Source organism: Melozone crissalis, unplaced genomic scaffold (assembly GCF_028551555.1).
Source record: "Melozone crissalis strain CALT ecotype California unplaced genomic scaffold, PUWL_Pcris_2 ptg000013l_1, whole genome shotgun sequence".
Classification (NCBI taxonomy): domain Eukaryota; kingdom Metazoa; phylum Chordata; class Aves; order Passeriformes; family Passerellidae; genus Melozone; species Melozone crissalis.
In genome coordinates, this window is record NW_026535791.1 from 58,019,316 (window position 1) to 58,035,392 (window position 16,077).

Here is a 16,077-nt window from a genome sequence, read left to right on the forward strand (position 1 = left end):
GCCGTCTCACCGAGCTCCACTCAACCGGCAGGACCCGCAGCGGCCGCTCAGGCCGCAATGCCGCCCGCTCCTATTCCCGCACAGACACCGGGTAAGGACAGGGGCAGCGACCGCGGGCTCTGCGCCGTTCCCGGCAGGGCAGTGCCGCGGTTCCCGGCCGGCGGGGCCGCTCTGAACGGGGCCCCTTGAGGCTGTGCCGTTCCCGGCAGGGCAGTGCCGCGGTTCCCGTGCCGCGGTTCCCGGCCGGCGGGGCCGTTCTGAACGGGGCCCCTTGAGGCAGTGCCGTTCCCGGCAGAGCAGTGCCGCAGTTCCCGGCCGGCAGGGCCGCTCCGAAGCTCCCGCCGCGGGGAGCATGACGGGAGCGTGGGCGGGGGCGGAGCCATGGCTAGGGGCGGGGCCTGCCGGGCACGGCTCTCCCTGAGGCCCCGCCCCCCGGGCGCCGCTCCATCCCCTTTTCCCGCCGCTCCTCGCGCTGCCGGAGCCGCCTCAGTGCGGGCGGCGCGGGCGGACCCGCTGGATCATGGCTGAGGTGAGTCCCGGCGCCCCTGCCCCCTCACTGCTGCCTTCTTGCCCGCCTGCCGGCTGTTCTGTCCCAGCCGCTGTCCGCAGCCACTCGGGTTTGTGGTCTGGTGGGGCGGGTGGCCGGGCCCTGCCGTTCAGGTGAGGGTCTGGGGCTGTCTGGCGCCCCGGCCTTCCCCTTCCTTTCACGGCCCTCCTGTTCCATGTTTCCTTTCAGCAGCGGCAGGATAAGGGGGCGCTGATAAGCGAGACCCGGCGGCGTTTCGAGGCGGAGTACCTGCCAGGTGAGCGGGGGGTGCGGGCTCTGGGGCTTGTTCGCTGTCACTTTCCTCTCGGGGCTCCGGGTGTCCCGCTTTCCCAGGTCTGGGAGCGTCTGTGCCTTTTCACAGAATCCCCTGGGTCGGAAAAGGCCTCCGAGGTGTTCGTGGCCAACCTGTGACTGAGCACCTGTCAGCCAGCCCACGGCCCTGAGTGCCACATCCAGTCTGTCTTAAACGCCTCCAGGGATGGTGGCTCTGCCACCTCCCTGGGCAGCCCCTGCGAATATCTGATCGCTCTTTGTGTTAAGAATTTCTTCCTAATGTCCAACCTGAACTTGCCCTGGTGCGATTAGGGTGTCTGACTCCATGGGAGGGTGCGATGCTCAGCAGGTTTCTGTGCTGGCTGTCGGTGCTCTGTCTGCTGGGTTACTGTGATGGGCAAAGCTCTTGGTCCCTTTCTCTTGCAGGGTGTTTGGCTGGCTGGAGACCATGGCCTGGGACATTGCTGTGCTTGGTGTTCTCTGGACATAAAACATGTCAGGGAGGGGGAGTGGAGGCATTCTGACCTCACCGAGTCTGTCAAAGGAAGAGTTGTTTTTCTGGAGTAACTTGCACTTGAGTTTCATGCAGGCCATAATTAAGGTCATGCTGCATGTCCAACTCGGGTCTTAAGTGCAGGTGCATTTGAATGTGTAAATGAAGGCCAGGAGATGCTGGGGATGCCTAGGGGAGAGGGAGGACTGGGGAAAGCCTAGAGTGGTTTCCTTTTATTTCAAGGTTGATTTGCATTGCTTATGTTGAAGGAATGTAGAACATGCGAACAATTGTAGTAAACAGGCTCTTTCATTGTGACTACCTAGAGACTTTTTACTAAAAACATGATTCTATGCAAGCTTTAGTGCAAATACAGTAAAAGTGCAGTAGTTGTGTTGCCTGCATCTCCTTTAATATGAACCTTAGTTCTCCCAGCAAATGCCTTGCTTTGATGTTTCTGATCAGAACTATTGAGGTTACCTTGCTATCTGTCACTTTTGTGTAAGGGTTATGTGCTTCTTCATTGTAGTGGGCTGGAACATGCTTTTGGAAAACTTTGGAGGTCTTGAGGGTGGTTCAGCTTTGTCTCATATGGTTGCTCTGCTAACTTTCCTATAAGAGACTACTTTGGCCTTGGTTAGAGATGACCTTTATTTCTGATGACAAAATTTGTTAGAAAGTCTTGAAGTAGAGAGAGCTTATTTTACCATTTGATATTTCAAAGTGAATAAAGATATCTTTGTAAAACTCAGACTTGAATGAGTGGAGGCTCATCTTAAAGTCTAAGTTTTTCTGTGTCTTAATGTTTTCAATTAGTGTTTTCATATGGTAGGTGATTCAACTTGCTTTGTATTCTGTTATCCCAGAGTCACACTCATAAATAATTATTTCAGAAAGCCTAGGGCTGCTCTGGGACAGTAATTGTGGAAAAGGTGTATTACTCTTTTGAGTTACTCAGTTGATCTGCTGCTTAAAATCTTGGAATTCCACAAGTTTCTCTGGTTGTAATGATGTCTCTGTTAGGCTGGTTGATTCGGCTATTAAATAACTGAATACTGTTGCAAGGCAAGCTGTAATCCTATTTGCAGAATTTTGAGCACTATTTCTCAGTAAGCCCATTTTTGGGTCATGGTTTTAGGCTCTTGGCCCTTTCAACAAAATAGGATTAAGACTTTTTTGAGTTTGTGTTGTTAAGATTTTGCCACAAACTTAAGAATGCTACAAGCAAATTAATGTTCTCATGACCACAATCAAGAGTGAAAACCACAGGATTTTAATTTTGTACTGGTCTATCAGCCTTTACTGTGTGTGTTCTAAAACATATTTTTATGCTTCTTAATCAAAGGGATGTGGGGCTGCATGTATGCAGGCACCCTCAAACCTGTGCCTTTGGGGTGTAAAGGTGCAAATGATTGCTTCATACCCAGGAATTTTAGTCTGCTTTCAAAACTAGGGGCACTCTCAGGCTACACTGAGAAGCTGATCCTTCCTGTGAAGTTTAGTGTGGTCATAGAATTGTGGGCCTCTACAGAGCAAACTTTATTCTGTTTACAGGTGAACTGCAGCTGTTAAAGTTGGAGAAAAGTTTTCAAGCAGGTTTTTGGTTTTGGTGTTTTTTGTTGTTGTGTTTTTTGGTTTTTTTCTGGAGGTTGCAGCTGCTGCTGTTTTGTTTTCCCTCTGGGGAAAACAATGTAACTGGTTATTCTAGAAACACAGTAATTCTGATCATCAAAGATGAAGTGATTCTTCCATATTCTGTAACTCACAGTTACTAGCTTCCCTCATGCAGGAAGATTGGGTAATGGTCACAATGTTGTGATGGCCTTACAGTAATGTTTACTTCTGTTATGAAATTAAAACCTAGAGGGTCCTTGAAATCTTACTTTTTCATTGAAATTATTTATTGGCAGAATACAATATTTAGATTAAAGTAGAACCTGCAATTTTAGATTCAGAGAAGTCTAATATTCCAACATATATTAATATTATAATATGCTGTGGTCTTGGTAATTTCCAAGGTTAGGTGGGAAAAGTTCTGTTCAGCAATTGAAAGCACCATAAATCTGTGTTTTTGAATTATACAGTTGTTTCATTTATGTGACCAAATCAGAAGATGCTTTTGATGGCCAGATACAATGTGAAAGTGTCAGAGAACCTTACTGGCTCATTTTCCCAAAATTTGTAGGAGAACTTTCTTGCTGAAGTTTTTCAGCTAATTTGGCCATTGAAGTGTTCTAGAAGGAAAGCTTGGCCACTGTTGCATCTTATCTGCAAAACAGTATTTATTATTAACTGAAATCTTGGGGTGGTTTTTTCCTCTTCAGTTAACTTTCCAGCTGGATTCTGAAAACAACTTCAGTTCTTGTGAGGAATGTATGTCCCAATAATGGAAGCCTTGTATTTAAAAGGTTTATCTCCAGTAGTGCCCTGTTAGCCCAACAGACTGGCAAACACTGTCTGATGTGGTAGGCAGACTGCACTTTGTCTTCTCTGGTTTTGGGCCTAATTTTTGTTTTGCCTGTTTAGAGTCTTTGTGAGAATTGGTGACGTAAATGATTTTACTGGTGAAAGGAACAATGGAAACAAAAGATTTTTTTTCTAGCACTGACTGGCACTAACATTGTTTTCTAGCAAACAAGCATATCTTTCTCTATAGTGAATTTCCATTCCTTAGAGGATTTCTAAAATTAGCTTTTATTTCTGGGCTATTGCTTTCTATTTTAATGTTACAGTGGAAATTATTTACAATCAAGTCTTGTTTGATTTTTTTCAGTACACTAGTTTTGTTCATATTTTGTTTTGTATATTAACTGTTTCTAATTGTCTGTTATTTCCTGGCCCTCCCCACTTACATCCTTTTCCTTTCTCCTTGAGGCAAATCTTAATTTTCAAAAAAGATTTTGCAAGAGAGATTTCCCATCCTTCCAATGCCAAGGATTAAATTTCACCATGACCTTCTTTAAGCCAGTAGCAAAGGTGTTTTGTTAATCGTATGAGCTGATTGCAAATAAATTTTTGGACATATGAGACACTCTTAAAAATCAGTGATAAGACTATTGTGGAAGACTCCTAAAGTAATGTTTTGGATACCTGCATGTCTTTTTATGCTCTGAAAAGTCTGTTTCCCCTGGTTCTTGGCTTTCAGGCTGAGACTGGTGGAAGGATAGATGGGAATCATCCTTTCATAAAAGGCTCTGTAACATTAATGATTGAGCTTTTTATTGAAAGCAGTCTTAATTGTCACTGACAGCGTTCAGCTTTGCTAAAATTTTATTGCACTTTGTGAATGCAGATATTTTATTTGTCTATTGCTGTTTGAGATTATTGAAATGATTCCTTATTGAATAGAAATAGTGTTCAGTTTGTTCTTTGTCTCTGTCCCTTTTTGGCTACTGACCTTCTTAATTTGTTTCTAGTCTTGCTGATTTTCTCATGGAGCAGCTGAAGGCACATACCTGAATTGTTACAGAACTTAGTTTAATGTTGGCATCAACAGCCAATTAAAATGGGTTTCCTCTTTGTAGCCAAAGTCAGAGAAATGATTGTGACCATTTTAAACTAAGAATTCTTGGCTGGAGTAGCTTTAAGACAGTAGTTAAATTGAGTCTTTGTGTAATGTATCACTTGACATACTTTTCTAAGTTACTTTTTTTCTCTGCTTTGTACAATAAAGGTTTTGGGTTTGTTCTCTATTAAAAGATGCAGTTGCTGTTCCTACTTAGCTTTATGTATGGCTTGTTCTGTTAACACTACTTTTCTAGATAAGAGTTTTTTCTGAAGGGGGAGGTCATTCAGATTTTTAATTCTGAACTTCTCTGGATTAATTTAGGGTGTGACTCAGCTGTGCTGCCTGGTTTTGAGTCCTGTAGTTCTTCTTCTGTATTCCTGCTGAATATTCTCAAATTTGTATTATTTTTCTTAAAGCATAAACACTAGAAGAAAACCCAGCAGCACAGCACTGTTCTCCTGGTAATCACAGAACAGGTCAAGTTGGAAGGAACCATAGTGGCTTGTCTGGTCCAGCCTGTTCCAGCAGGGTCATCCTGGAGCACAGGGCACAGGTTTGCATGCAGACAGTCCTTGGATGGCTCCACACCCTCTCTGGGCAATCTGGTGCAGGGCTCAGTCCCACACCATGAAGAAGTTCTCCCTCAAACCCAGGAGGAACTTCCTGAGCATCTGTCTTTGCCATTGCCTCTTGCCCTGTTGCTGGGCACCACTGAGAAGAGCCTGGGCCCAACCTCTGCCACCTCCCTGCAGATGCTGACAGACATTGATGAGGTCTCCTCTCAGCCATCTCCTCTCAAGGCTGAAGAGGCTCAGCTCTCTCAGCCTGTTCTCGTTAGAGAGGTGCTTCAGTCCTTTAATCTTCTTTGCACCCCTCCACTGGACCTGCTCCAGGGGCTCCTGACATGGAAATTTGATGGCATTGAAAAAAAGAGTAACAAAGGAAAGGGATTTTACAATTTGTGCCTCAGAAAACTTAATGGAATCTTCTAGTGAAAGTATTGCAGTGAAATCTGCGTGCATTTAGTTTTGTGTCATTCTGCAGTTGTTTTCAGAGGTGTTCTCTGGTGTTACAGAAGATTCTTTATGTTGGAATGTAGTAATTAAGTGGTAGAGTTTCACTGGAAGCTTCTCAGCTTGAAGAAGACAACTTTTAGAAGGGCAGAATGTGCTCATGGAAAGGACAGAAGTCCTCACTAAAGCAAAAAAAAAAAAAAAAAGGAAGGCAAGTAATATAAGAAGTTGCTGTTCAAACAGCTTTTGTCTTCTTCCAGTCTTTTCTCTTGACCTCAAATACCCAGTGAGAAAATGACAGTGACTTTAAACAACTATTTTCAAAATAAGGTTAAATACCTGGTTGGTTTTGCTTACTGACATTTTCCTGAAGAGCTTTCAGCTAAAGGAATAAAGAGGGTTAATAATGGCCACATCTCCTTGCTACTGTCACTCCCTTTATGTGGAATTTAGAATTTGGCAGATTATGTTTTTTCTTGATTTTTTTGGATCTGAGTCTTGCTTAGTTTCTACAGTTTCCTGGGTCAATGGAAAAGTATTGCAGCATCCCAGTTTTGCCTCTTCCATGGCTGTGGAACTATTCTATGATACAGAAAGGTTGGAGTGTCTGGGCTGAGGGAGCAACCAGGTTTCGAAGCCTCTGGACTATGAAATATTACACAAAAGTCTGGCACTGCTACTACACAGGTGGCTTTCAGTAGCCCTTTCTGAACAGAAATATCTGATAGTGCTGTTCCTTGTGTTACCTTTGGGGTGAGTGCTGTGTGCTCCAAATACCTCCCAAAATTCTGTTCATTATGGACTCCGTTACAGAGATGTCTCTTCCTGAGCTGAGGGTGACTAAACTTAGTGTCTCAGTGTCCTGGTGGCACTCCTGAAAGTGTGAAGAAGCAAGCACCTAATTCTCCTTTGAGAAAAACATCAGTATATGGTTACAGGTATCTAAATGGGTAGGCTTGGAGATTGTCTGAGGTAAGTTACTTCAGTTTGTAGTTCCACCTGAATTTCCATATGGGTGCCCCTCAAATATTTTCTTTTTTGGCCTCTTAGTTGTTGTGCAGGATGTATTTAATTTTTTTTGAGAATCTCAAAGGTCTTATTTTATTTCAACTAATTCTCATTCAACTCCAGAAGTTTCTAATAATACAGTAACTGCATCCAAGTGTTCCATGAATGATTTAAAATTAGAATCATTCTGATTATTTCACAGTATATTTTGAAAACGAGTTTCCAGATGTCTGTAGAATTATGTGGCATGTACAGATTTGAAGAGGAATTCCTCTTCTGAACTGACCCATTTTTAATCACTGTGTTCTTGGAAGGGCTCCATCAATTTTATATCACTCTGCTTTTTGTGTGTGACACAAGACACCTTTGTTTGGTATTCACGTTCTCATTCTAAATTTTACTTATTTTGTGGCAAGAATTGGATCAAGCAGGTAAAAGTCATACAGAATTTAGTACTCAGTACTGTTGTTCTGTCAGTCTTAAGATAACCTGATACAAATACTGGCATTCTGCAAGTGCTTGTGGATTTAGAACTTGAATAGTTGTTTCCCCTGGTTTTTGGGTATATTGTGGCATATATGTAAATTCAGATTACATGTGTCTTGCTGAGAACTTAGTTACAGAAGAGAGGGAAAGATGCTTTTTCAACTATCCTAATCACTTAATGCAGCTTGCTTTCCATTGATGTTGGAAGCTTGGATTAAACATTTTCTCTGTTTCTCTTTCACTTTCATTTTCTTAAAATACTCACAAAGTTAAAAGTCCATGTTCTTAAAAGCATTCTCTAAGTTCAGAGTTTGGGAAAACTTGTTAGTGGCTGAGAAATGTTTTCTGAGGTTTGTTCCATGTAGTGGTATGTCAATGGTTTTAAATTACAGTTTGATACAAGGTGCACAATTCTCTCATTTTGACAGTGCTGTTGTGCTTTCAGACAGATACTGAAAGCAAAGAGAGCCTCAAAAAGTGATGTGAAATGTTATCCTGTCAGTTTTTACCTGATGGTAGGTTTTCTCTTTAATTACAGAGTACCCTAATCCCTTATTTATATAAGATACACATGGGACTGATCTCTGCAAAGTGCTTGGCTGATTAACTGCAGTCAGTCATAGCTTGAAGCCAGTGTGTATTAATCAAACCAAGGTGAAGTGAAGTAGTTAAAACTAAGTACTGCTAGCTTTTCTCAGACAAAACTTCCTAAAACATTGGGGGAATTACAAATTTCAAATAAGCAGTTGAGACTACAACATTTCACTCCCAGGATTTTTGCAGTTCATTTGTCGTTCCTCTAGAGCCACAGAGAAGTTGAACACTTCAGTTTGATGCTGAGTGATCACTTCACTGGGCTCAGAATATAGGAAATCTGCTGTCCAGTGCAAGTATGGAAATGATGAGAAAAGGAAATTAAGTAGTTAAAGAGATTTTAGTGGATTAGAGGCTTTTGGGCAGAGGAGAAAGTAGGGGACTAAGATTAAGGAAAGTGGGAATAAATTCCATGATTATCTAAGGAACAAAGTAAAGCAGTGGAATGTGGGATTAAGGGAGGGAGAAATTTGAAACCTAATGAAGAAGGGAACATTCTGTATGTGAGAAGCAGTCAGATGTGAAGAGATGCATTGGGGAGTGCAACTACAATTTAGTGAATGGGCACATTTAAATAGATATATTCTTGTAGTTATATTGACTAATTTATAATAGGAAACAGTATAAATGGAAAGACAAGTAAAATAGATCATATTTTTGCATGTAGGCCAGTAAAACAACAAATATTAGCAGAATTTAGTGGTGTCTTTTTCTGAACCTCTTCCTCAGAGTTGTCTGACTGAAACACACATTGCCAAGCCATTCCATCACAGTTCTAGATAGTTGTAAATGGCTCTGAAAGCAGTTTGTTATTGACAGAGGAACAGTTCTTTCCAGTATGTGAAAATTAAATCTCTTTTATTAAGTCTTAATTTTTTCCATGGTAATAATGAAATTCTGTGAATACTTTAAGAGCTTATGTTTTTTTATTAGTTAGCAGAGATGTGTATCAGTGTCTGTTGCTTTTTGAAGCCTGTTTCTATTATGGGCTCTTGATTTACATTCTATTTTTACCAATTTCTCAGACAGAGGATCATTGATTTAAAAACCAGGCTTTTGTTAAAGTGTATCTACAGTAGAAATAGGTCCATTTAGCATTTGTTTTACTTTCCTGTTTAAAGCTAAAAAAAAACTCAGAGCAGCAGTAAGTCTTGTTTCATCGGAAGTACTTCCAAAAGCATGTAAGCCTCTTATCATGTTGCTGATGTGATACAAGAAGATACCAGAAGCCTTGGGGGCTTTTATGCTACTCTGGAATTGCATGTAGTTTTTCTTGGGTAGGGTAACAATTTATAACAAGTGTAAACTGTAATTTTTTAAAATGGAAACAATTTTGTTTAATGCAATAATGTATAGTGCATGCTCAAACCCAAGAATTTTATATTTGTTGTCAGACATTTTATTTCTAATATGCTGATACCTACAAGTTTGAGAACTCAAGCATGTACTGGTGATGTTTAGTATATACATTCATCAGTACACAGATTCTAATAATTGCACAAAACTGGTTTTAGAAAAATTACACCTGTCCCAAATGCACCTTGTATTTTTTGTTGCATAAGGATCACAGAAAATATTTTTCTAGTGTGAGTAATGTTGTAGTGTCCCTAAATATCATTGCAGCAGATAAATGGTTTTCATTAATTTATCATGCTGTGTTTTGTTTCCTTAAATTTGAAACTGCAAGAGAACTCTTATGTACCAAGTAGATGCTTATAGACTTAAACTTAACAAATCTCTGCATGTTTCTGAAGCAAATGCTATAGACACTAACTTATTTATTTCCTAGATAAATCAGATAAATATGATTCTAGAGATGTGGAGAGACTTCAGCAAGATGATAAATGGGTTGAGAACTACTTGATTTGGCGTCATGATGTTGTGGATGATACATTAAAGATGATTGATGAAAGCTTTCAGTGGAGGAAGGAATACACAGTTAATGGTAAGCTATGATATACAAGGGTTCTGAAGGTGTGTGTTGCTTTTCTCTTGAACTTCCACTGACCTCTATATGTACTTTCATTAAGAACCTCTTAAAGGTTTGCAAGTACCATGGAGAGCTGAGCAAGAACTTTCAAAAGAGGAAAAAAGGAGAAAAAGTATTTTTTTTTTATGTTGACCAGTAGTGTCTCAGTTTTGTTGTGGTTTCCATGTGTCCATTGAAAGTTTGCTTAAGGGGAAGGAAGGAAGGCAGCTATCTCTTGCTTTGTCTCTTTGCATCATAGAGCTTTAAAAAACAAGCAAATAACAAAAAGCCTCACAACAAACAGAGCTGTGTTGTTCATTGTAATAGCACTGGTCTGGTACATTAAATAAAAGATCTCATGTTTGTGCTGTGTAAATATTTTGAAGGTGAGCTCTATGTACAGGACTTCACACTCGGAAGGATAGAGCATGGTGGGGAGGCTTCAGATAGAAAAAAAATAAACATTTGAAGCATTTTTTTCTGTTGATGTTTTTCAATTATTCTTACTTCGTAAATAGATTCTACTCTGTAGCAAGAGAACAAGATACTGAGAAAATTTGAGATCTTTACTATTTGCATTAATTTAATAAAGGCCTTGGAAGGTGGCTTATAAAGATGTTTTTGGGGTTTTTGCTAGACTTTTCCATTTTTAGTGACTTCTGTTAAGTTACAATGTGATTATTAATGATTACTTGATTACTGAAATAATATTTCATTTGGTTTTGCAGACTTATCAGAATCTGTCCTTCCAAAATGGTTATTTGAAATTGGTGCCCTCTTTCTGCATGGATATGATAAAGAGGGCTATAAGTTATGTAAGTTATACAAAATAGACTATTTTCTGCTTTTGATTATTGATTTGTTTCCAGCATTTTATCATCTTGAAAAATAAGCATTTAAGAACAGATATAGATATATATTGGCTACTGCTTTTACTTAAAAAGGTAATTGAGTTGTAAAGTTTTTATTTGTTATAGAAACCACAGAGTTGGAAGGGACCCAGCAGGGTGATGGAGTCCAGCTCCTGACCCTGCACAGAGCAGCCTCAGATTCACAGCGTGGGCCTGACTCTGACAGGCTTGGTGGTGTGACCACTGTCTCAAACAAGAATATAACAGTTTAATGTATGTTCTGTGTTTGAATGGGGGTTTCTCTTCACCTTGAAATACAGTCTAGCTAACATGCTATATTTAAAAAGATTTGTTTCTTTACATGAAACATGGAGAAGAAATCTGGTTTTTACTACAGCTTTCCAAGTTTCAGGGAGAAGACTATTGAGGACATCTAAAGTTATTTTCAGGCTTGTCTAACTTTTATACAATAAAAGTAGCAAAAATGAAAGCAACTCTTCACAATACTGCCCTGAATATTTGTTTTCTCACTTACTGTATAATCACTAACTTGGTTTCAGACATTTTTATAAAATCTTTTACTTTGAATTATGCCTATGGATTTCTTGGTTTTTTTTTCTATGGAAAAACAAGTCTCTGTATGACTCATTTTTTTATTCCAGAAGAATATATACTAGGCTTTCATTTCTAAAATGTTGCTCACCTCCTGGAATTTTTCATTTTATTTTAGAAAGATATGTGGCTTTTTATATAATTCTTAATGCATGTATAAGTAGATTTTCAAAACACATCAACTGCAGTGCTGTAGGAAACCTAAGAAGAAAAGGAAACATTAATTTTGCAGCCATACTTAGAATATGTGCTGTACATAATATTGTGTGAAGACCATGTGGTTTAATTTTAAATTATGAAATACTAATCTACGTAAATAGTCTTTAAATACACAAAAAGTGTTTTTCCACTTTATTGTTTCTTCTGAGGTATAATTCTTTGTATTTTCAATTTCTAAAAAATTATAGTGAAAAAGTGAGAAATGTGGGGTATGTGAAGAGGTGTGCAGTTGTTTTTCTGGCTGTTCAGTGGTCACAAAATCAGGAAAAATATTAAACACAAACTCAGAGGTGTTAATACATTTCAGTGCATCCTCTGTAGTTATTTGGATGATGTTTTCTGTTTGCTTGGATCTTTCCTTCAACTTTTGTGTGTGTTTTTGTCCAAGTTTGGTTCAAAGTGAAGCATCATACAAGAGATCCTAAACAGCAACTTGACAAAAAGAAACTGGTGGCTTTTTGGTTAGAACACTATGCAAAGAGAGATCATGGAAAGCCCTTGACAGTGGTATTTGACATGGCTGAAACTGGAATCAGTCACATAGTAAGTATTGTTACTGTCTTTTCTGGATTGCTTTTGAAATTATTTAACCTGTGTTACAAGAAAAAAAGAAGTCACTGTGCAGTCATTGACACATAAATAGCTTAAGTCATTGAGATAAGTGATATGGTAGAGCTTTTTCCCATGACATGAGCAGTTTCCAAAATGTTTTGTTACATATTAAATTTTGTCTGCTGCAACATGCTGAAAACTTGCTTTTAGTTTAGTGGCTGAGCTAGTTTAGATTGCAAGGTTGAGATCTTGCCTATCAGTAGATATTTATTAAATTAAATTTAAGAACTAAAATTAGTAAATTTAGTTATTAAATTTAATAACTAAAATTCTCACAGACTGTCTATAGGTTAAAAATAAAATGTATTTCTATAGAATAATTACATTTTTCTTACCAGAGTGCCATGCTGTCCTGTTATTACAGGAATGGCTGAAGTTTGTGTCTTTGTGCTTTTTTTGTCTGGTGTGGTGGTATAGCAAGAATTAATGTAAGCAAAAAAACCCCCATCCCCAAACCCAGCTCCAGAAGGTTGTCTGTATCTGGCATGGGCAAGATTATTAATGTTGCATTGGGGCCTTTCAGCTGTGCAGTACAGGGCCACCAGCTTATGGGGAGGCAGTTTGACAAATAAATGTGATGTGATTCTGTTTTGCAAGGTTGGTGCTCTTACCTGTACAGGGAGATCTGTCTGTTCATGCTCCTAAAGATAATACTGGAGCCAAAGTTTTACATAGCAGGAGTAAAGGATTGTAATAATTTCCTTGATGCAAAAGGCTAATTTGATTTGGGCTTTATGGATTATACCTGAAGCAGCTTACTTCTTTGAGACTCCCAGAGACAAAATCTCAGCAAGTGCTGTCTGTAACTGTCCCATTGTTCAGCCTTGCTTTGTAGTTAGTATGTTTATCACAGAACAAGAATATTTTTAATGGCTGTTTGTAGCCATGTGGAGTGATTGATGAATGTATCCTAAAAGAAAAAGAACTTGAATCTCGGAGTTCTCTTCCAGAGCTTTCCTCATTTGTTTGTTCTGTTGCTATGGACATCTACTATATCACTTTTATCACTAGTATGCAGGAGATAATTCTGATAGCTCATGGCTTCTTGCACCAGTTCAGGTAACTAGAATAGATGCAGTTATTGAATAGTCTGTGAAATCTGCACTTCTAATTCCAGACTTTCATCAAAATAATGGATCTATCCCTCTGCTATCTGATAGTGCTGCTTTTGGATAGGCAGCAGAATAGAGAGCAGCATCCTGATTAATGGAGATTCTAATCATTCTAATCTATCATTGTGTTTGTTCTGTTAAATGAAAGATATTGCATTTGGTACAAGCAATAGACAGTTGAGATAAATGCTTCTATTAGAGGCCACCTTCTGCCTGTAAAGATGTCAAGTTAGTTTCTAGTTGCTGAAGCCACTTAAAAAGCTTTCAGGTTGTGGGTGATCCCTTTACACAGTGTTATTTTTTGGGGGCTTTTTTCCCTCTGTCCAAAAATGTTTTGGTAGTGTGTTTACATCACCCTAGGAGCTCCTTCCCCATTGTTACTGGCTGAGGCTTTGGATCCTCAGCCAGAAACACTCTGTACTATTTCTGAAAGTAGTAGTAGTGGTCATGTCTGTTTAAAGAACTGGGAAAAGTACTCATGGCAAGCTTCCCACCTGAGTACCTTATGGCAAGGTATCTCTTACTTTAGTTCTTTGCCTGTTTCATAAAAACCCTTCCTTGCTGTGTAGTGCAATTCCATTATAGCTGGATTTTGCAAAGGAGACTGACTGTACTATTTCTGTACAGTTGCTCATTGGATAGAAGCATCCTGAAAATGGATGGTATAGAAGCAGCTCTTTTGAGCACTGTCTCTGCCCACAGTTTCTCTGCATTCCACCAACTAATACTAAACCTAAAAATTCTTCTCAAAGGAAACCTATTTTTTTTCCTTTGAAAATATAATACTGAGTGCAGTAGCATATTGAGTATTCTTCCATCTGTCAAGCTTCTCTAGTGCTAAAGGTTTCTTTTTCCTGTATCTTTCCTGTGCATCTTAAGCCTGTTGATACTCAGCATAGTTTAGATATCTTAATTATTGCAGTGATCAGAGGTCTGTTGACTTCTTTCTGTGATTATAAAGGGAAATATGACCACAATCCTGCAGCAGTTTAATGGAGGGAAAAGCCTTGCATTGTGTTTTGAGGATATTTGTAGTGTATGTAAAATTTGATCATAGTTGACTACAAGATATCTATCTTGTGCTTTTTATTAAATGCTTTAACTAAACCTGTACTTTTTAATGTTTTGGCTTGCTTTGCTTTTATGCTGTGATTTTTTTTAAATTTTATTTGATTTTTTATTTAGGACTTGGATTTTGTCCGGTTTATTGTCAACTGTTTTACAGATTATTACCCAAATTTTCTCAGTAAGTATTGTATAATAAGTATTAAGCATTGTAGAGTGGTGTAACAAGAGCATTGCATAATATGATAGAAGATGGGGAAAATAAGGGTTTTTTTCATGTGCTTTCTGGGGTAACTTCATGAAACATAATTTTGTGAATAAACTTTACTTTCATCAAAAATCAACTGTCTTTTTGTGAAGTAATAATGTTTATTACTAAGTAATAGTTCTTACTATGTTTATACCTAGTAAGAACTATTGTAAGCTCATAAGAGAAAAGAATTTCTCTCTTCTCTTTTCTTTTCAAGCAAACAACCTTTGCTTGTTTTCCTTTGCTTGTTACTTGTGTAGAAGCTTTACAAACTTTGATAGTTTGTATCCTTTAGGAGCCTTGAGTGGTCAAAGAATGAATGGCTCTAGAAGTTTATGAGGAGCAATGGTTTATTCTGAAAATGAAAATGGTGTATTCTGAAAATTATTTATTCTGAAAAGGCATTTTTGTGTGCATACTTCAAAAACTCTGCATACTTACCTGCTAGATTTTTGATGCATAGGCAAACACTGCATAGTTTATGCTAGTTCATCTTAAATATGTTGTAAATTTTAGGTGAAAATGGCTGTGAATGTTGAACTTCCATACAGCAACTGCTTAAACTCTGAATATTAAATTTTGGCTTGCTGATCAAAGTTCAAAGCTTTGATCAAATATCAAACTTAAAGGCAAGTGCAACATTGTTTTTGACATTCAAGAGGAAAAAAAATTGGGACACTTAAGTGTTTTCTAACCTCTATGGTTAAATAAAGAATATTTGGAGAAAATAAAGACTTATTTGTTTCTTTGTGAAGTAAGGGGGGGCTGAATATACTTTTTAAACTTTCTTCTTTTCAGTAGCTGGTTTTCTAGGTCAGGTTGAGAGCTTGTCTTTGCTTTATATGTGATAACAAAATATCAGAAAGTAATATCCCAGGGAGTACATAACCAATGTATTGCTTGGGATTTTATTAAGTTTTTCCAAACAAACAGCTAATGTTTCTAAATAGCAATTAATTTGTACAAAATTGCTTTTGCAAGGAGGTGAACATGGAGGTTTGTAAAAGTGAATATTTACTTTTTACATGAATGTTATTGTTGAACTTGCTCTTAAATAGAGAAATACCTAGCACTTGGTATTCAGATGTTTTTTTTCTTTTCAGCAAAGATAGTAATATTTGAAATGCCATGGATAATGAATGGTAAGTTGGGGTTTTTTGTTGTTTTTTTATGTTTGGATTGTGACAACTTTTAAAATTTAGCAGCATAAATAAGAAACATTGTTCTACTCTGTGTAGATACAGATGAATAATGGAGTTTGTTAAACGTGCATCTTTAAATCTGTCAGTTTAAAGGTTGCATTCTTTCTATTTTTCTTTCTATCATTGTATTTTAGATCATACTTTACATGAAGTCTGTATTCATCCTGTTGTTTTCAAAGGCTAGGAGATCTTGATAAATAATCTATTCCTTGAGTGCTGCTAACTAGAATCCTTTCAGCAGTCCTGTCATTAGCAGTGATGGT

The 16,077-nt window shown here is 38.5% G+C and overlaps 1 protein-coding gene across 2 annotated transcripts in view; it reads left to right on the forward strand.

The window, feature by feature from the left end:
• The first annotated feature begins 464 nt into the window (after positions 1-464).
• MOSPD2 (motile sperm domain containing 2) overlaps positions 465-16,077 on the forward strand; it is a 31,143-nt gene continuing 15,530 nt past the window's right edge. The window contains exons 1-7 of one of the 2 annotated variants that reach the window (XM_054272009.1): positions 465-529; positions 737-803; positions 9,712-9,867; positions 10,620-10,706; positions 11,962-12,116; positions 14,483-14,543; positions 15,716-15,754. In XM_054272009.1, coding sequence (XP_054127984.1) covers positions 521-529; positions 737-803; positions 9,712-9,867; positions 10,620-10,706; positions 11,962-12,116; positions 14,483-14,543; positions 15,716-15,754 — 574 coding nt within the window. In that variant the 5' untranslated portion in view covers positions 465-520. The remainder of the gene's footprint in view (positions 530-736; positions 804-9,711; positions 9,868-10,619; positions 10,707-11,961; positions 12,117-14,482; positions 14,544-15,715; positions 15,755-16,077) is intronic. The other variant, XM_054272010.1, reaches the window with a different exon arrangement.